Here is a 20,628-nt window from a genome sequence, read left to right as displayed (position 1 = left end):
TTGCACAAAATTAGTTTAGTCACAAGCCCCCAGTTAAAGACCAACAGGCCCTTAAACATAATGCAGAAGTCACTGCTCAACACAACTTTCAGCCATCCAGTTAGGGGTTCAGGACAGAGCTCATTTTAGAGAAGATAACATTCATCATTACAGGCAATGAAACAGATCTTACAAGTGTGTAACTTTACTTCAGGTAGTTACTTTTGGTAGCCTGAATTTAACTGTCATTGAAAAGCACTGCATTTTTGTACTTAAACCTGCCAAAGCTGTAAAACATAACCAATACAAATAATTTAGATAGCATACACTATTAGAATTTAACAGAAAGTGCCTCTCCTCTCCCTGCAGGATGGCTGTTGATATTCTATGTTACTGCTTAATCAGAACCAACTGAGACAACCCAGAACTCTTAATCAAAAAGCAGCACAGTGAACATTAGTAGGATAAGTACCAGCTGCCCACCTAAAGCCTCTGAGGCACCTTGCAGAGTTTTGCCCCCTCTGCTCCAAGCCCATTACAAGAGTGATTTTACAAATAAAACAATTAAGACCAGTACTGTCATCAGCATCAACAGGGAGTGCAATCTGCCGACCATGTATGGAAGAAGTAAGGGAATGGCAAATTGCCTCACTGGAATTATGCTGATCAAGTAAATGCAATCCTCTCTAGACTACTACAGACAACTGCTATGGAAGGTGTAGAACATCAGCCCTTTTTAGGCAGCAAAAGGGAGAGGAAAAGACCCTTCATCTTCCAGCTAACAAGAATTAGAGCTATTCTGTCCCAGTAACAAGGGGTAAGTGGTGTTCTTCCATGAAATTACTTTCTAGGTGTTTGGAAAGAAGCTGAACCCATTCAAAACAGAAAGAAATGCCAATGATCACTCATTAGGCTTTTTTTATGAAACATCCTGACTGACCAAGTGATGGCAGCAGGCAGATTGTCACAACTTCAGCAGAGTAGTGTTCCTATGATTGAGCAGAAGTGAAATAAAATAAAAGACTGTTCCTTGGTGTCACAGCATCAGTCCCAGAAAGAAAGGCTCAAATCTGTTAAAGGCTCACAGCCTCAGCTTCACAGAGCAGCCAGAACTTGACTCAGTCCTGTGCAGCCACAGGGCTGCACTTTAGGGGACTTGGCAGGCACATAGGTTGCCCTTGAATTTGAAATCCAAAACCTTGTGCTCCAGGCCAGCATTATGCCATCCAGATTTATGCACTAAGCACACTGTGTAGCTTCTATGACATACTAGCTTGCTCCTTTTGCATGCTACATACACAAGCAGATCTAAAAGAACTGATCAGGAGGCCATTTAGCAGTGCCTCACATACCAGATGCAGCTAATGAGCCACCTGACCAACAGCTAGCTGCCATTAATGCTGCATCTATATGTAAAGGTAGGACAAGAACTTTAGATCTCTGTACAAATACTCAATTTATAATAGCTCCTCTTGAATATCGTCCTGTTAGTATGTTTTGTACAGTTCCAGAAACCCGAGTTTAGTATTTCAAAGGCTGGTTTTCCCCCCTGAAGTCACTAGAGGGGGGCAAAGTAACATTGTCTCAGAGTGATGCGTAAGCTATTCACTTTTCCTAGCACAACTTCAGTATGCCAGATTTCAGGTGTTCCCCTTGGACTGAAGGGATGCCCTTAAGCATCAGTCCTTTCTATAAATAGATAAAGTGACAGATCAACACTGAAACCTGTTCTGGTGCATTACTTCACCGTAATGAACAAACTCAACAGAGATGCAGAAACAACTCCAGCAGTTCATGAAAATGACATATCAATACTTGACCCTGACTATTGCATAACCTGGCCGTAGGCCAACTGCATCTGATGCAGAGCTTTGCCTTTCTGCCACATTATTCTTTTGTTCCAGTTCCTCCAGCTTCTTCATCAGCAATTCTATGCGAATGTGGACCTCCACAAGGTTTTGTTTCAGCTAGGAAAAAAATAAGAAACAAGAGTGTTAAAACCATAGAAAAATGTCCTAGCACTGGATCTTTGAATGATCTGCACCCCACTTTCAGTGGCTAAAGAGCAGCTGACTTTCAAGATGGAAAATCATACTGGGCTTTAATCTCTATACTGCATCTCTAGTACAGCCAGAACTGGCACCCAAATCAGAGGCCTGTGCTCCAAAGAGTAGTCAGATGAACATGTGCCAGCATAACCCCTTCCAGAGATGTACGGCAATGCTCTGCTTAAGAAGACAGAGTTGTTGGAGCCTTACTACAATTAATCCAGTCTTTCCCAGTTAACTCATTACAGGTTTTTACACAGCCAGAGACCTTCTTTGACAATATCTGAACAGACTCCTTCATCGTTAGCTTAGGAATATATATGGACAGTCTCTCAAAAATGCCATTTCCAGAGGCTAGGGTTTAAGTTAACACATCTAAAGCACAAGAACAAAATCCTGCTGATGTTATGTCTCAAAAAGCAAAGACCAGATTTTTGCACTTGTTCTAGTCAACAAGCAAACTTTCCACAGTCATATAATTTGTTGTTACAATTAAGTACTACCTTTTTTATTTTTATTTTTTTTTTACTTCAGAAAACTGTGTCTCGACTTTAGAAGTCTTGCCTGCATAAGATTTTTGTATTTTAGCCTCACTTGACTTATAAAACACTCTGATCTTATGGTAAGAAACTGGAATGACTTTAAAGAGGACAACACTTAAGAAATGTCACAGGCCCACTTCTGGGCTTAGAATAGAAACTAAAAAAGAAAAAAAAAAAGTAAGGAACAAGTAAGCACATAAGTATTGGATACACTGGCTGTCTCCTACTCACAGTAACTTTATTTGAGCTACATGACAGACAATTTACTAAGCTAACCACTAATCAAGTTACTGAAAAGAACATCCAATTTAAATACCAAAAGAGGAGGGAAGTTCTAGTGTTGTCTCTGAAACTACAAGTAAATACTGCCATGCTATTTTGAGCTTACATAGCCATAAATACAATTGTGCAAGAATCCCTTTCAAATTAGCAAACTGCTTTTTAACTTAAATTTAAATAAGTCACTTCAACAGTGACTTACCAATTCTAGGGACAACATACACAGTAATACTCAGGCAAAGTCTGTCTAAACGATTCTTGCTTCTTTTTCTTTTCAAAGTGTAGAGATAAAAGGATAACACACTTTTGAGAGAAAATTAGCTGGAACTGGATGTGTTTTGCAGATAAGTGGTTCTAGAAAATGTTTTGCATCTCACTCATTCAAGTCAGTCACTGTATTATAAGTCAGTACTTTCTCCATCTTATGCACTTAAAAAAAAGGAATTGTATCAATATTTTTGGACCAATACTCAAAAATATCAGCATTTAAAAATATTTTCCATACAAATTAATGTAGAAACCTTACTTTCTGCAGTTGTTCCTTTAAGGTCACAGCAGGAAAATTCACCTTAGATGCTTCTATAATAATTTGTTTTTTTAAGAGATAACTGGAAAACAAAAGGGGAAAGGGAAAAAGAATCCAAGAAAAACAGTTAAAAACCCCATAGGTGCATTAATTGTTTAGATAGGTTATTTAAAATTATTTTAATGCAGATACAAAGCTGTTGCCCAAAGCAGTCAATACATTGTGAAAATATTAAAAACATAACAGTGGTTTTACTTTGAAACCATAAGATCTTCTCATCACCAACTGTAAGTAATTTACACTTTCTGTAGTCAAGTCCTCAATCTATCACGGAACTACTTTGATACCTTACATTAGTTAAGCAAGTCTGGAACCGAAGGAGATTTCAGCATTGCAAACGACTAAATTTAACTTTGACATCACATGAGGACACACAAACAGCGAAGGCAAATCAAATGGAGTCATGCCAACACAAACAAACAATCTAAACATAGAGGATATTAAAATCCCACACCAATGCACTCAGTCAAAAGTAAAGCCGCTTTAGTTTGCTGTAGATTAGTTGTATACCTTGTTGTAATAGCTTGCAAATTCCCGTGATATCACTGACCATAAGAATACGGTATACTCACCAGAGGATGCTGTCCTTGAAGAAACAGAAGAAGCCTCGGAGATATGCCAGGGCACTGGAGGTAGAGTAAAGAATGAAGCCCACAATCAAGCCACATGACCGACAGGATAATACCTTGTAAGCACTAAAAGAGAAAAGGAAAAAATATTATTAAACAGAAGCTCCTGAATCCATAGATATTGCATGCTTGTCAGAGGACACCAAATAATCAGTTCTATCAGGACAGTCAAACAAGACATGATAATGCTTTCTCCTTAAATAAATAATACATAGAAAGAAAATGTAAACATAAAAAGTTTGGCATGTTGTGTAAGAAAATCCCTCTAATAAGTGAAGGATGTAAATATCACCTGAGGGCTTATAGAACCAGTAGTTTGTTCAAATGATGTTTAAAGGCTATTCCTCAATCTATAAGGGCCAAGTACTTTTAAAATAAAAGACTTGAATTGTTGGGTTTTTTTGTTTGTTGGGTTTTTTGGAAGAGGGAGAGGGTCTCTCTGCATGAGGCAATAATGTGTTTTATCAGGCAGAAATTTCATGTCTCTGACCTGCCACAGGCGTTGTTTTACTAGTTCGAGTAGTATAGCCTAAAGCACTCTGTGGTAATAAGCCATGTATTTTCTTGGTTAATTGCAGCTTCACTTATTAGAGAGCTTCTGTTTAATAATATTTTTTCCTTTCCTCTTTTAATGCTTACAATGCAAAAGGTTTCTCCATCCGAAATGCTGGAGCACTGGTACCAAAAGCACTTCGGAATTTACCAAGCCCATACCCCCCGATAAGCTTAAGTGAGTTTCAAGGCAAACAGGATTGTTAGGCACTGTCTAGCAGTCTCCAAAATCAAGCAATATGCAGACAGTTAGTCTTCTAAACCAAGCAATATTTAGCAGACAGTTAATTCCCTGTATCAAAATCCCAGCGCGGGACTCAGGGGGCTCCCAGCTTTGCAGAAGCCCGTTTTGCCCAAGCGCTGCCGGCGGGCCCGATGCCAAAAGCCGGGACCGGGCGAGCTACGCACCATCCCAGGAGGGCTCCCTCGAGGCCGATCATGAGCGAGTCCTCCCAGGCCACATCGTTTGTGACTTCTGAGGAGAAAGAGAGACCCGCTGAAACAGAACCCACCCCCGCCACAGGGACTAACCCCCCCCTCGCCCCCCAGGGCCAGGGGAAGGTCGGCGGCCCTCCGGCAGCGGCGGCGCCGAGGCCGGCCGCCCCCCCACCCCGCCCCGAGGCCGCCGGGCGGACACTGACTGAAGCAGACGAGGAGGCCGAGCCGCCGCTCCTCCTGCGCGCAGAGGTGCAGCGAGTCCCCCAGCACCGCCCAGCAGCCGCGGCACTGGAACACGGCGCAGTCCTCCGGAAGCGGCCCCTGCCGCCGCGGCGGCGACGGCGGCAGTGGTGACAGCGACGGCACCGCGACTGGCGGCGAGGAAGGCTGCGACTGCAAGACCCATACGGCAGCGGCGGGCGGGGACGGCGGCCGCTCCACAGTGATGACCCCGCTGGGCTGCAGATCCTGGAAGAGCTGCTGCAGCTGCCGACGCACCGCCATTTTCTCCCGCCCCGCGTTCGAGCGCGGCGCCCGCCTTCCTCGCAATTTGAACGTGCTTCACAGAGATCTGCGTTGCCATTGGGCCTTAGATGCATCAATCGACATCACCCGAGGCTATTGGGAAGTGAGCCGCACCGAGTCGTTCTGTCGTCCAATCAAGCAGGAGAGGGCAGGACTTTCCCTCTCCGGGAGCGCCTACCGCATTTGAAAAAAAAAAAGCACGCCTCGGTGGCCAAGCCGCCATTGGTGATTTCCGGGTTCCTAGTCGCGACCCGTTTGCTTGGTTCAGCCAATGGCCTGGCTCGGCGGGCGACTTCGAACCGTGGGGGCGGAGACGAGGCCCTCAGTGTCAGTTGGGCGCGAGATTCGAAGCGCGGCGGTTGGTGCCAGTGAGGAGGTGGAGGGGAGTTGGTGCCCGCTGCCATGGCGCTTTCTTCGGTCCAGCAGCTGGAGTCGCTGAAATACGTCGAGCTCCAGCGGATCGCAAAGGCCGCCGGCCTGAAGGCCAATCTCCGGGTGAGGCGAGGGCGGCCGCCGCGGCTGGGCGGGGAGCAGCGCCCTGGACCTGGGCGAGAGGCGGGTGAGGGAATCCCAGGCTCTGGGTCTCCCCCTCTGCCCTGCCTGGAGCTGAGGGGAGCGGGTTCCGTGTGAGGAGCGTCCTGCGGACGCAGTTCTCGTTTTGGTTACCGCGCTGACGGAGCCTTCGGTCCCCGTCCCTTCCCGGGGCCGAGGCGGCGTTGGCAGGGCCGCGGCCCGGGGGTGGTAGCTTTGCACCGCAGCGTCGCTTCGTCCGGAGAGCCGCGGGCCGGTCGCCGGTTCCCGCCTGTAACGCGAGGCGCAGTGCCAGGACACCTTCGTGGCGGGCATACGCTGAACGAAAGAGTTGGTTGTGCGGGGCTCCGTCATTCCCGAGGCATCGAGGAGGTTTTCCCCACTGTTTCCTCGCAGTGCGGATAGTTGTGCGGTCGCTTTTTTGTTTGTTATTGTTTTACGACGAAGAGTTGGAAGAACAGTAACAATAGGGTGCCTTAAGGGACGAGAGTGCGGGTGTTTGTTTACCAGTCGTAGCTAAGAACGAGAAACGTAAGCGCACACCCATCTCTTTTTGCCTAGAGCTACAGGTTTCTGACAGTGGCCTGATCTCTCCTGGCAGGTGGGCACTGTCAGTAAACGACTCGGCAGCAGCCAGGCTGCTGCGCTACCAGTGGGCGAAGGCATAAAGCCTCCAAAGAAAGAAGATCCGCGACTTAGGTGGACAAAGGAGCTCGTTGTCCAGACAAGACAGGCTTCTGCTCGGGGTTTTAGTTCTGGGTTGTTTTGTTCTTAAACTTATCGTTCAAGTTCGATTTTGTGCCGACTTTTCCAATTAGGTATTTAAGAGTCTTTCGTAGCCTGAAATATCAATGATGTAATTCTGTTGTTGTTATTTTATTGATATTACTGTTGAATATATGCAAGGGATGAGAAGAATGTTTTGCACGTAATATGGGAAAGACAGAAGCTATTGCAGAAATTCGTGTTCAGATAGGCAATACTGCTAAAAGCAGTCTAATTTATCCTTGAAGAATTAAACTTTCCGGAAAATAGACAGACCAGAAGAAACCTAGTCAGCGAAATTTGTCTTTGTACCTCTGTAGAGAATATGCTACGTATTTATCTGCAGCCTTAAGCACTTTCTCTAATTTGGCTGTCTTGAATGAAGCTCTAGCCATGCCTTATTCCATTGAGTTCAGGGAATGTTCTGCTTGTTTGTTGGAGGCTAGGTTGGATTTACGCATTTTTTTGTTTCATAATTTTAATGCAATATTTGATTCACGTGTTGTTTGATTTCTCTCCAGGCAGACAAACTGTTGAAAGCATTGAAGCAACACTTTCATGGAACAAAACAAGAAAATGAAAATATGGTAATGATAGATCAGCCTTTCTTTTTATGAGAGATGTAGCTTTGTAACTAGTAGAGCAGGGGATGTACTGAAGGTTGGTTTTTACCACGACATGAACTGTAATAAAAATACTTTTTTCCTAATAGTGTCTTTAGTTTCATGCACTCCTGTGCTGATAGAAAGAAGTGTGCCATTATTAGCTTTTAAGTGGTTTCCTATGTTTACCCAAAGTTGATTTCCTTTCAGCTGCCAAAATTAACAATGTATTTTTCAGCATTGGTACAAAATCATTCTCTATGAACAGTTCACATTTAATTTCCATTGGATGAATCTTAATTCTTGGCTGTTTAGCTCCAGACACTAGTCAGTACCAAATATAAAAATATTTTATTCATTTTGCATGCCTAGATGAAAGGGACTAGGTAGTCACTGGAAAACGTTTTCCATCTCCTACAATTTACTTACATAGACATTGTAGTGAAAGTGACACAACTGTGATGTTTCCCTTATTCGTTTCTTTATGGATTGTTTTCTTAACCTTTTTTTAAAAAAGTTTTATCTTCTGTGTGATTAATTATTTTGTTGGGTATGGTGGTGTTTTTTACATTTTTTTATAGAAAGTAATTTGGGATCTGCATTTTCTGAAATACGTTTTCCTTTAAGTGCTTCCTTCAAAATCTCTTAAGCTTTGAGGAACCAGTGTAATTCTTGTCATCTTATTTTTAATTTTAACAAGCATGGAAGAGGCTCTGATTTTTTTAGTGAAGAATATTCAACAGAAATGCACAAATCTGGGAGGGTCACAGCATCGTGCAAGTCAGATTTCAAATATAAAGTATCAGTGTTTTACAATCTTATTGAAATGCTAAATAATCAAACAACTGTAGGACTTCTTTTTAAAGTCTTCAAACAATGAGCTTTGATGTTTAGGGAAATCTAGATATTGCTAATTTCTTGATTACTGTGCTACTAAATCGCATGCTGCTGTTTTTCCTCTGTGTTAAATACTTTTTTCAGTAATAACATTGAAGCTATCTCTTTGGAATATCCAATTTACTTTTGTGTCAGATATGTTCCACATTATAGTATTTTTCTGCTACAGGACTCTGAAAAAAGTGCATCTGCTTCCATTGAATCAGATGAACTGAGCAATCGGGAGGAAATTATGCCTGATTCAGAATATTTTGTTACAAAAAGACGTGGTAAAGAAAAGAAAATAACCAGAAAAAAGAGAAACTCCAGTGAGGAAACTAATACCGGTGAAGAAAATACAGGGCCTTCTGATGAGAAAACGGTGAATTGCTTTGCTTGGTTTTATGTGCTGGCCACCCTCACCTCTTTCCCCCAAACATAGGTTAAACACACTTTATTTTTTTTCCTACTACCACTTGGCAGGTGGTATACATTTTATATATATGTGTGTGTGTGTGTGTGTATAAGAATTTTGTATGCAGATGTCCTGTACTTTGTAGCACTGATTTTTGTCTATCTTGACTATATCAACAGAAATTGCTTGTTAGCCATTACTTCAAGAAAATAAATTAAATTCCTCTAAGAAATATACAGTTCCAAACATGTTGTCTGAATGTTAGACTGCTTTCACTAGTTTATCATAATATTCTGAATATTAGACTAGTTTCAGAATTTATCTAAAATAAGGCTATCTTCTTTATATAAAAAATTAACATAAATTCGATGATTGCCTAAACCTCACAATTTTGTAGTTCCTGCTTCTCTCAGTGGGTTCTTTATTCATGGGTTGTGTATGACTGAGGGAGGGGAAGTTTCAAGGTGAGGTGGGGGTAGAATTATTTTTCTCTAGAATTACATGCAAGCAGTGGGTGAACTAAGAACTATGTGGAAGACTTTTACTGATTTAGAGTTAGAAAAGGGAAATGAGAAGATAGAGAACTGTACAGTAACCAAAGGTACAATAGTAAAAAGTAACATAGCCAGTGAATCTATTTTTACTTGTAAATAATTATTTTTTGTCAATAAAGGTAATTTTATACTAGAATGTTAGACCTGTACAGGTAAAAGCTTTCTAATATAGATCTGTTACTGAAATAAAAGGATAAGTATTTTACAGGTTAATTCAGGTTGGACTTGAGAAAGTCTCTTGCTCCATCTCCCAATCAAAGCAGGGTCAACTATAAAGATAGACCACAATGCTTAAGGCTTTATCTAATCTGAAATTGAAAACTTCTAAGGATGGAGGCTACACAACCTCTCTAGGCAACCTATTCCACTGACTGACTTGTTCCCCAGAACAGCTGCTTCTCTTTATATCCAGTCATAACAAACTGTTTAAATGAAGTACATTTAAATTGCAGGAACATTCCGAAATGAAAGAAAACAAAGTGCCTCAATGTGAGCATGAAAAGGGACGCAAGGTCCAAAATGAGGAACCAGTCACTAAAAAGAGAGCTATTGAGAATCCAGCGATGAGTACTGGTCAGAAAGAAAAAACAGAGAAGACTCCTACTAAAAGGAGTGGGGATGAATGTAAGTAGAAAATTCCAAAAGCAAGTTTAGTAATTTGCACTACTTAAAATGTACCTTTTAGTCACTTTATTGTGTCTGATTTTGTTGGTGATCAGTACCTTATTTGGGGATACCTGAAAAAAAATTGCGTCATTTGGGTTTGTTTAACGTATTGTAACACAAATCCACAAATTCTGCAAGGTAGGAATTTTGCTGGCTTTGACTTCAGAACTCTGGACTTGGATCTTTTTAGTGAAGGAGTTCTTGAAGGTCTGAGTGTATTTGAGTCTTAAACCTCATTTGGGATCAGTGCCTTTTGGAATACCCCGGGATTCTACCTGGCTCCTTCAAGAAGTGGCTAGAAAGAGAGAGCTTCCTTCCTCATGCTTTTATTTTTCTTTTCCTATAGATGAATAGGTTTTGTCATTTTCTTCCCAGGAGTAAAACTAGTAGAAGATGACATACAGCAGGAATCCTTTATAACTTGTTTAAACTGCCGAACATTTGAATGTATTTACGGTGGATCGTTTTTCTATCTGGTGTCTCTTTTAGGCCTTTAAACATGATGCTGCTGAAAATATGAGTTAATTTCACCCCCACTCCTTTGTGCATATAGCTGACAGGAACAAATGAGTTTGTTTGTCTAATCTGATAGTTTATTGCTACTGTAGATCTGTCAAATAAGATACATACCATTATTTGCTCCTGTTACACAAAGTGTATGTAGTTCTTGAGCTGGATCATGGATGTTCTTGCTGTTCAGTAGAATTTACAAGGATATTCTTATTGGAGGCCATCTGTGTTTTTGAAACTAATTTAGAAAATTAGGATTTTTAGTGAAAGTTCTTTTACAAACAGAAGCAACAGAATATGTAGAGAATGCTTTGGTTGAGGCAGCATTCATCCTGATAACTGGCACAGTGCTCATCTCTTCCTATAACTGCAATTATAAGTATCTGTACTACTTTCTGGTGTTTTTTTGGTTTTTTTTTTTTCCCACTAATTTCATACAGCAAGAGCTGTGTGACAGAAAAAAATACTTAGTATGCATTTAGTGTTGAAAAGTTGTTTTTCAGCACTTATTTTCAGCAACCTCCCATTATTTGCTTCCGGTGAGGATTTTTTCAATATATTGAGGTCTTCCAAGTTTACTTAAAAGGGGAAGTGAATTAATCAAAAGCAAACATTTGCTTTTCTATATGCAAATATTGAACTCAACGTGAAGTCTTTTCCTAATTTTTTTTTTTCTTAAAAAAAAAAACCAAACAAACAACCCCTAAAGTGTGAATGTAAACTTAACACTGTACCTGAGAGCAGATATGGTAAATAACTTAGACTCTATCTGTATGTATATAAGGCAATGGCAGAAAAGGTGGCCAAAAAAGTATTTCTTCTTTGTTTTCAACACTTAAACACTAGCTTATTAAACAGATCAAGACCTCTGAATTTAAAGTTGTTTTTGCTTACCACAAGCATAGTTCTTTTGTTAACTTCCCCTGTAAAATTATTTACTATCAAAAGAAAATAACCTAGTATGACTGTAAGATTCATGCTGGGCTTGTAGTTTGTCCAGACATGCTGCTACTGACATACCATTTAAAAGGCTTTTGAGAGACTTAGGACGTGGCTATTCCAGCTAATGTTTTTATTTCTCAAATTTCTGCATTCACTTTGAGGAGATAAGGTGTGTTTTGGAACAAATACTTTTTTTTAAAGTTACAATGACATTAAAATATTTTTCAGGAGTTCTAACGATTTTGTTTAACTTTACTGTACCAGGTGATGCTCATCATGCACGGGGGAAGATCCCTTTATATGTAGGCCGTGCATCTAGGTCTGGGAAAGCAGGAACAAAAGCTACTACACCAAGTAAGATAACCTACCAACTAGATGTATTGTCTGGGTGTGAAGGGTGACTTGTCTTACAGTTTTTTGCAATCCAATTTTTTATTTCTTCTTGAAGAAAAGAACATCCTCTCTTTAAAAAGCAAGCAAACAAAAAAAGTTCCCAAAGGTTACATTTTAATTTTTATGTTCCAATTCGTAGTAGTAAATGACTCACATATATGTCATAAAACTGATTTATCGAACACTTTGTCTTTTGGATAGAATACTTCCGTTCATGGTTTTTCAAAACAACAACGAGCAGGAAGCTATGCTATGAATCCTGCTTGTTTAGTTTTCACTTTATAAATACTAGTGTTGTGCTGTATTACCATGTATTAGCTCAGTTTCATTTTTAGTAAATTCATTTCTTAGTAAAATACATTCATTAGTTTAAAATTTGGAAGTATTTCTTTTTTTCTTTAACTGCAGAATTTGGGGGTTGGACTAAATGATCTTTAATGTTTCCTTCTAACCCAAACCATTCTATGATTCTATAATTCTCAGAGCATGCACCAGGTAACTGGCTATGTAGCTGGTAAGGCAGACTCCATTTCGTACTGTTTGGTTACCTGTGTATACACAGTCTTTTTAATTAGAGGGATACTTCGTATTTTCTTTGAGGTCGTAATGACAGGTGTTGCAAAGGTTCTTCTATTAAGTAGTAAACTTCCTTAGGGGCTTATCAGATATGTGACCCTTCTTATTTTTGGACCTTCTTAGACTTTAAAAAGTTACATGAGGCTCACTTCAAGAAAATGGAATCTATTGCTGACTACATTGAGAGGAAAAAAAAAATGATTGAAAACTGCAGCAGCTCTCTCAATGAAGTCAAGGTAAGTGATAACACAGGAAGACATTCATTGTTCCCATACTCGCTGATCTCCAGAGCCTCTGTGTAAAAGTTCTTAGAGTCTCTTTAAAGCAGTAAGTACCTGGTCATGTGTACGTGCAATAGAATGTTATGATCAGTTGAATTTAACTACAGTCCTATATAACTAGTTATATATAGTTATTTATATACAACTTGTATAGTTTTTTTATATGTTAACAGCATATGGCTATACGTAATTATAGGCACTAACAAATAACTTGTCGGTTTTGAGTAAAAATAATTACATCACAATTACTTTTTGTGAAGGATATCCTGGAGCCTTTGCTTACAGCTGTTTGAATTGCTGCAGAATTTAACCAAGGGGATGGGTTATTTTTCAAAGAGTGGAAAATAAATTTAAAGTTCTTCCTTTGTGCCTTAAAGTACCATTGTCCAATGACTGCATATGACTCTTCTTTAAAATACATGCAATGTATGTTCTCAGTGGCCCCGGTTCTCACGTTTTGTATTTCACGCTTGCAGGGGCGAAAGCTGCTAATAGGGCCTCTTTTAGAGCATGGCAGACCTTAGAAAAGTGACAGTAACTAATCAGTGAGCATACAAATTAATGTGTCAATGGACATACCAAAAGAGTTACACTGAAACTCCTCAACACTGCTTTTCTGTCTTCTATGGCATAACATGTATCAATGTATAATTAAGACAAATTACTTTTGACAGGTGCTGGCCAAAAAATCAAATCACTTAAGAGCATCAGAAAAAGACACTCCACATAACAGTTCTAAGGTGTGTGTTTTATGATCAGTTTAATAATAATAAAACTACTTGATGTTTAAAATATTCTTTTAAAGGAAAAAAAAAGGGAAAATATTAAGAGACTGTATGCTTCTGATTCACTGTGTATTTTCCCTTCCTCTTAGCTGTTGTTCTGACAGATTTTTATCAGTGTGTGCTAACTTATTATTTGCTTTTCCCTAGAAACAAACCAGTGGCAAAACATTTTTATTCAGCCCAAATCCAGAAAGAGGCAGATTCTCCGCCACTTGCACTCCTAGTAACCTCCGGCGCTCGCCACGCAGTTCTCTGAATGCCGCCAATCCGAGTATTTTATCTAGGAAATCTTCATTCAATCCTTCCGTCCTTTCAACAACCAAAATGAATGTCAGGTAAAAAGAACAAACCAAAACTACCAGTGAGCAATTTGGTATGATACACATGAAATAGCCAAATCATAGTCAGTGTTGATTACATTATTTCTATTCCAGACATGAACTACATGAGACTAATTCTGATTATTGACTTTTGGCCTAGCTTTATGGCTGGTTTAAGCCTTACTGTGCTGCTACTATCTTAATTCTTCGTTTTGATGTCTGATGGTAGAGGAATGTTGCCTTTCATCTTTTATTTGGCTAAACCAACCAAGACAAATTGTTTTTCTTCTCTTAATGTGTTAGGTTTTCTGTTTTGTCAGGCAACTTAATAGTCTCTGTTATATCTGAATTAATTTATCTTTGAGATACTTAACCAGAACCGTATGCAGTATTCCAGGTGAGTCTCACAATAGACTCATCATCTGGGGTTTTTTTGGGGGTACTGTCTTTTCCTTTTCTCCACCTCCTTCCACGCAGCGCCTCCATGTCACAGCAGGGGCTTATCTTGCAACTGACTACGGTAAGCAGGTTGTTTCTACTAGATGGGAGCCAAGTCAACATCAGAAAGGTGTGATGAATCGCTAAATGAATAAGCTCATACTCAATGCTATTAAACCGCATCTCATTGCCTTTTGAAACATCATGTGTATTCCTACACAGTAATCCAATTCTCTATTACGCTAATATTTCCTGAACCTTTGTTATCGTTAAATTTTATTAGCTTATTACTAATTTCTCTAAAATCTTGAACAAATACCTTTTAAAAGAAGGAATCAAAAGGACAGACCATGTGATACTCCATTGATAAATGCCCTTTTACTCAATTTTTTTTTTCAGTTACAGTCCTTGTCTCTACTATTTCTTTGTTAGTTTCTAACTATTGTACTAACTCCAACTTGATTCAGTTTACTTAAATTTCCACAGTGGCTGAAGTTCAGATTTAGACATTCTATAACTTACCTTTATCCTTCTCCCTCTGCTAACAATATCTGGTTAATCTTTGGTCTCAGTTTTCTTACTTCCTCTTTTCCTGATAACCTCCACTTCTTTGCTTTTGCATGCCAAGATTATAGCTGCTGGAACTTTTTTGTCCTTGAATAAAGTGTGTGGGGGGGTTGTGACTAGAGTCGGATAGCGCAACTTGTAATTTTGACAACTCCTAATAAATAATTTTGGGGCATGTAATTTTTGCATGCAGTTCTTTTGCTATTTAAAGGTCAAGATTAGATTTCTTATGAAACCAGGCTCATAATCTTACTGGCTTTGTTCCTGCTTTGAATGGGCTACCTTTGATTTCAATAGGTAACAACAAATGAAAACAATATTCATTCTGCCTCTGGTTGGATGACCTTCATTGTCTTCACTGCAGCCCTACTTGATTCTTAGCAATATGTTAACCAAAATCACACTCTTAGAATTTGCTTCCATTTCATTTGTCCAAAGATGTGATGAGGTAGATCTTGCAAGCTGCACTTCATCCATAAACTTGCTTGCCCTCAAAACATAGTTTTCTTCAATATTTACTCACTGTCTTTCCATATCTTAAGGCTTTCAGCATATTCTTAGTACATTTTTCAAAAGGCTATTACTTCATGCAAGATTTTAAATTTTCTTTCATATGTTTATATATACATACACGTTTATATATTGTGTACATGCACATACACTATTCTATGGTATACATTAAAAAGTGTGTATATACACACATACATACAGCACATGTGTCTGTCTTTGGTATGCAGGTAACGTGTTTTGACTAAAATTTCTAGCTTCTTTCTCCTGTAGATCTTTTAGTTCTAGAGTTCTGTCAGTTAAGTTTCTTTTAGTTTTTCTTAACTTGAATTTTCAAATGAACAATGTTTTACTTCAGAATTCAAATCTAAAGTAAATCATATCTGTTGGTGAAGAAATCTACTAGCTTAGAGTCATAGCAGAGTTTGGGTTGGAAGGGACCTGTAAAGGTCATCTAGTCCAAGCCCCCCGCAAGGAGCAGGGACATCTCCAACCAGATCCAGTTGCTCAGAGCCCCGTCCAACCTGGCCTTGAAAGTTTCCAGGGATGTGACATCCACCACCTCTCTGGGCAACCTGTTGTCTTATTGCATCTGAATACAGTTGCTCTCCAAAATAACAAGAAAGTCAGTTCTTCGTAATTCCTAGTAGTACTTACTGATATTAATGATGGCTCATAACCTGAAAACTGCCAGCAAAGGTATTTTTAGTGCAGTTCATGCATAAGCTGTGAACATCTTACACACAGTAAAACTTCCTGCCTGTAAGAAAAATAGAAGGCAGAACATTCTGTATTCTGTCATGTTGCTTACGTTGTTTGTAGATGACTAATCTTGTCTTCATATTTCTAATGATTTCCAGGTTCTCAGAAGCCACAAAAGATAATGAGCATAAACGTTCTCTTACCAAGACCCCATCTAGAATGTCCCCATACTTGGAGGAGATCTGCACACCTGAAAGCCAAAAGAGCTGCAAACGAATAAGTCAGAAAAACAGCAAGGGAAATGCGAGAAATGATGACCTGACTGCATCAAAGGGTGAAGTGGATGACAAATATTTGGCTCTTTCAGATCAAGACTTTTGTGTTATTGAATTATTACATAATTTTTTAATAACATGATGTCATGTAGACCCAGGTTTTAATTTATTTCTCTAATTTATGACTGATTCTTTAGAAATTGCAGTAGTTTCTTTATTTCCTTTGGTTTCTAGTGTTTTGACTAAAATGGTTTGGTGCAAAGACTTAAACATATGGTACCTAACTACCTAAAGAAAAGGGAATAGAAAAACTTCTAGACCTTTAGGGACTACATAGTGAAAGATTCACGTAATAAGTACAGGGAGATCCGCTCTGTGGTGAGAGGAGTTCCTGATCCCTTCTCAGAGGTCTCATTCTCCTTGCAGGACTGGCATGCATCAGGCTTCCGGCTGTGTTTTAGGACCACCTGTTATTATCAGCCTCAGCAACTATGATTAACTCAGGAACTAAAACTCTGTAAGAAAAAGCAGAAGTCTTCTGATTCCTAATGACCTTTGCACCAGCGCAGCTCCGCTATCTAACCATTGATATCCTAGCATCACAAGTACATTAACACAGGTCAAGAACCCAGAGTTACCCATCTTGCTGTATGACGATATTGATAGTTTTTAGGAAAGAAAAGTTCCACTGCTGATCAGAAGCTGGTGTGTTCCAGATGAACACTTCTTTCTTTTTTAATGCGAAAATCTGCTTGGTTCCAAATAGGTGTAGAGACTAGGAAACACAATTTGCTCTGAAAGACTAGGAAAATACATGGAGCTGTGTATTGCTGTTGCATAGCATAATCGGAGCAAAAGGGCTAATGCTCTGCCACTCTTGCTCTCTCCAGAACCGAAAGCTCCCTATTTCAAGTGAGCTGCAGTTGTGCAATTCTGTCTTTAGAGGTAGCAGATGGTAGCACTTAATGGCTCTTTAATCTTGATAGTTCTCAGGTGGTCTTCACAGGCACTTTCCAACTTGCGATGTACAGTGATGTTCTTACTACTGTAATTAAGAATGATAACTTGATGTCTTTTGTAGTTATCACCCCCTTCAAGTTTGCGGCTCACTCTGCAGAACCCACAAGCACAAAGAAGACGTTTGATCTCAAAGCAAGTCTCTCAAGGCCACTTCCGTATCAGCCACATAAAGGTATTGTGATCCTGTGTGGTTTGTGCTGGTCATACCCCTGGAACAGAACTGCTCATAAAGTAAGGCAGTGATACAAACCATGACAGCAAAGTCTCTTCCTGCCCCGCTCTCTCTGGATTCTCACACAGTGTGTGGACTGACATGAGATTTCTACATAATATATGCTGTAAGAGCCTCCCTACTGAAGAAGAAGTCTTTAGGACCAAAAGCCCATAACTGAACAATAAACATCCTTGTATTCCACTGAATAGATGTATGTACAGGAAACATGAGATATTCCTTACACAATGAGGCTTATTTTTTTTTATTTTAATTTTTCTTGAAAGCGCACTAATTTTCAAGAAACTGAACTTTGTGTGGCGACTGTCACTTACAAGTACAGTCACCTGTTACTACTTATAGAAAAACTGCTTGTAGGGAATGGCCTGGTGAAACTGAAAACACAGCTGAAGAGGCATTTCACCTTAAAGTCAACCAGCAAAAAATAGACCAGCTAGCATAAAATTCACAATAAGAAATTAAGCACAGTTACTAAACTAATAATTTATTAGTCTCTCTTTTTGCCCCTAAATTGCAGGACGACTAAAACCTTGGGGAGAAGGTAAAGAAAATACTGTCCTAAACAAGTCTGTTGGTAGCAACATCTCTTCACGTAAGAAAGAATACAAACAGCCGCATCTCCAGACAAGGTTAGTACACAACTAGTTTTTTATGAATAGTGTTATTTAAAATAATGCAATGACTCATTTGTCTTTTTAGGATTTAAATATGCAGTTCAGGTAAGAACACTTTAATATAAAAGTAATTTTTGCCTCCAATAGTCTATCTATAGTCTATCAATAGTCTATCAAAGAGGGCAGCTTTGATAGACTAAAATAGATAGTCTAATTCTATGAAAGCTGTCAGTTCTAGCATTTGGAGATTTACCTTCACCTTGGAAGAAGCTGTGAATTTTGACATGTTGTTACCTTGATTGTTAGACCTGTACACCTAAGCGGAAGTATTTGCCTGCATGTTTGGATTCAGTCCAATATGGAACTGTTCTCTCTGCCCATGGCAAACGCAGCACACTGGTTAAATAGACATTAAGCCTTGGTCAGCTCCAGATTCCTTTGGTTGCTTATGTCTCCACCTTTAACATAACTTGATATGGTCTGTCTCTTTTCTTTCTCCCCTTCAGGGAAGAAAGGCGTGAGAAACACGAGCAAGAGAGAAAAAAGAAAAAGGCTCAGGCTCTTGGAAACCGTAGAGGACTATCTGTGGGTTAGGAGGAATAAGAAATATTTAAGAAATCACTGTAAATACTGTTCCTGTCATGTAAATATTTGTGCTGTCTGTGTATGGTTCAGGTTGCTATTAGCTAGTGTTGAATGAGACCTTATAATGCGTCTGAGCGCAATGTTTTAGTGATCAGCTCCAAGATGAGAGTTCTAAACTTTTAGGAGCTTAGAACTATCTCTAGTTGCTTAATATTGTTTTCATTTAACTAACTCATTTAATTAAAAGATGTTAAAGGAGAAAATATAAGTGGAAAAAAGATGTTCTTCCAGAAGCCTTCTTGCAACAGGACAGACTTCTCCACCAGAATGCATTTGTTACCCACTAGAATGCACACTTTGGATAGCAAGCTTTAAAATATTCTGCTGATAAGTTATAGGAGTTGAAGATGTCTGCTTGCCCTGTTCTCCAAATCAATCCTTAAATTCTGTAACAACCGCTACAGCAATTATTCAGCATTTCTAATTGCATGCCTATGAAGTAGCAGAGAATCTCCAAGAGAAGAAAAAATATGCAAGCTCTCTGGAAAATGAAAAGCTTACAGCATAACATAATGGTAAAATACCGTAAGTCATGACTGAAAAGTGGCTTTACAAATTACCCACTGGATGCTTCGAACACTTATGCTTGTTTTGTTGCTTTCTATGGTAAATAGCAGACGTTAACAAATTTATTTTTTTTTTCCATTTCTATGATGCTTTGAAAAGGTTACAGTAGTGTTGAGGTGTTCAATACCTTAGATTTAAAAGCTGTTGTTATTGTTACTTTTTAAAAAATACATAGAAAAGCCATCTGGATTTATTATGGATGGAACTGGAAAGGTAATTTAGCATTTGTAATCTCAGCTAGAATTGTGAGCAAAACATTACTTCAGTGAATAGTGAAGTGTCCTATCAAATATATGCTTAAATGTAAAGAACAAGCAAATTTTTTTAATACACTTAATGGGGGAAAATAAATATTTTGTATATATCTTGTTTATCATTGGTTATATAATCTAATGTACTATATATAATTACTTCCTTAGTGTAGCACTAGTTTTGTTCACACTTGTATTTATTACTCAGTGTCACCTGTGATGAGTTTTCCTTACTGATTAGCCTGCCTACCACTTCATCTTATAGCCATCAATGGTCACAACATGTTCCAGTATCTTTAGAAACAATAACCATTCCCCTCCTTGCTCTTAAGCTATTTAATTCTGTGCAAGAGGAAAATAATAGTGGAAGACACTGCTTCAGCTTGCTTTTTTGTGGCCTCTTCCATATAAAATACATTTAATATTTGTAAAGTACCCTTAAAGAAGGTCACTGCAGAGGAGGTCAGGGAGTTGGTTAGACTAAGTTTGTGACAGCTGGAATTAAACCATTTCAGTTACTGAGAACCAGACTTCTCAGAAAAAGGGAGGTATTGAACTTTGGTGCCACCAACTGAGGCTGTGACTTCTTACAATGCAGCCAAGTTAAGCTAACTGCTCACATCAGAAGTGTGGTCTGATCTGCTCTGTAATGGTGATAATCAAGCTGAGCTGTGCCTCCTCTGGGAGCAAACAGTGATGGGGGTTTGCCCCCAGCCCAGCCTTGGAGCTTTACTTCTGTTCAACAACCTTAGCTCTATAAAGCTGGCAGACTATCACCAACAGCTCTAAACGAAAAGCCAAGCCCACTGCATAGCTCCTGTTTCAGTCTTGGCAGTGGCAGCCTTTTCTTTTTTTAGTTATTCAGAACCACAGCTAAAGGTTGAAATACTGCTGCCTTTTCCACTTCTGGTGCTGCTCTCTGTAAATTTCAGTGGCTGAGTCACACTTCAGTACCATTCCTCAGGGCATTAATTCTCATAATACTTTTTCCAGTTTAAAATTAGTGGATGTGTGAT

General features: G+C 39.3%; 2 protein-coding genes across 2 annotated transcripts; one reads left to right on the top strand and one right to left on the bottom strand.

Annotated features, from left to right (window-relative positions):
- Positions 1 to 880: 880 nt before the first annotated feature.
- Positions 881 to 5,587, bottom strand: OIP5 (Opa interacting protein 5). Its single transcript, XM_086749788.1, is given in 6 exon segments — positions 881 to 1,855; positions 1,857 to 1,946; positions 3,375 to 3,456; positions 4,007 to 4,129; positions 5,024 to 5,090; positions 5,257 to 5,587. Coding segments are annotated over 6 exon segments (714 nt in total). The 5' UTR covers positions 5,558 to 5,587; the 3' UTR covers positions 881 to 1,804.
- Positions 5,588 to 5,934: 347 nt separating this feature from the next.
- On the top strand, positions 5,935 to 19,725 carry NUSAP1 (nucleolar and spindle associated protein 1). The gene is made up of 12 exons (XM_086749782.1): positions 5,935 to 6,073; positions 7,396 to 7,461; positions 8,543 to 8,734; positions 9,774 to 9,945; positions 11,704 to 11,793; positions 12,532 to 12,644; positions 13,364 to 13,429; positions 13,622 to 13,809; positions 16,167 to 16,342; positions 17,365 to 17,475; positions 18,053 to 18,164; positions 18,656 to 19,725. Exons 1-12 carry the CDS (start codon positions 5,981 to 5,983, stop codon positions 18,741 to 18,743), a joined length of 1,467 nt encoding a protein of 488 aa, XP_086605908.1. The 5' UTR covers positions 5,935 to 5,980; the 3' UTR covers positions 18,744 to 19,725.
- Positions 19,726 to 20,628: the final 903 nt, after the last annotated feature.

The sequence above is a fragment of the Chlamydotis macqueenii genome, chromosome 5 (assembly GCF_036417535.1).
Source record: "Chlamydotis macqueenii isolate bChlMac1 chromosome 5, bChlMac1.mat, whole genome shotgun sequence".
Lineage (NCBI taxonomy): Eukaryota > Metazoa > Chordata > Aves > Otidiformes > Otididae > Chlamydotis > Chlamydotis macqueenii.
This window is presented reverse-complemented; position numbering and strand designations above follow the sequence as displayed.

What these genes read in the sequence shown, in the direction of transcription:
- NUSAP1 (XM_086749782.1), top strand. Translation starts at nt 5,981, where the DNA reads ATGGCGCTTTCTTCGGTCCAGCAGCTGGAGTCGCTGAAATACGTCGAG. An exon ending in ACAACCAAAATGAATGTCAG is followed by an intron (nt 13,810 to 16,166) that starts GTAAAAAGAACA and finishes AATGATTTCCAG; the next exon opens with GTTCTCAGAAGCCACAAAAG. An exon ending in TCCGTATCAGCCACATAAAG is followed by an intron (nt 17,476 to 18,052) that starts GTATTGTGATCC and finishes CCTAAATTGCAG; the next exon opens with GACGACTAAAACCTTGGGGA.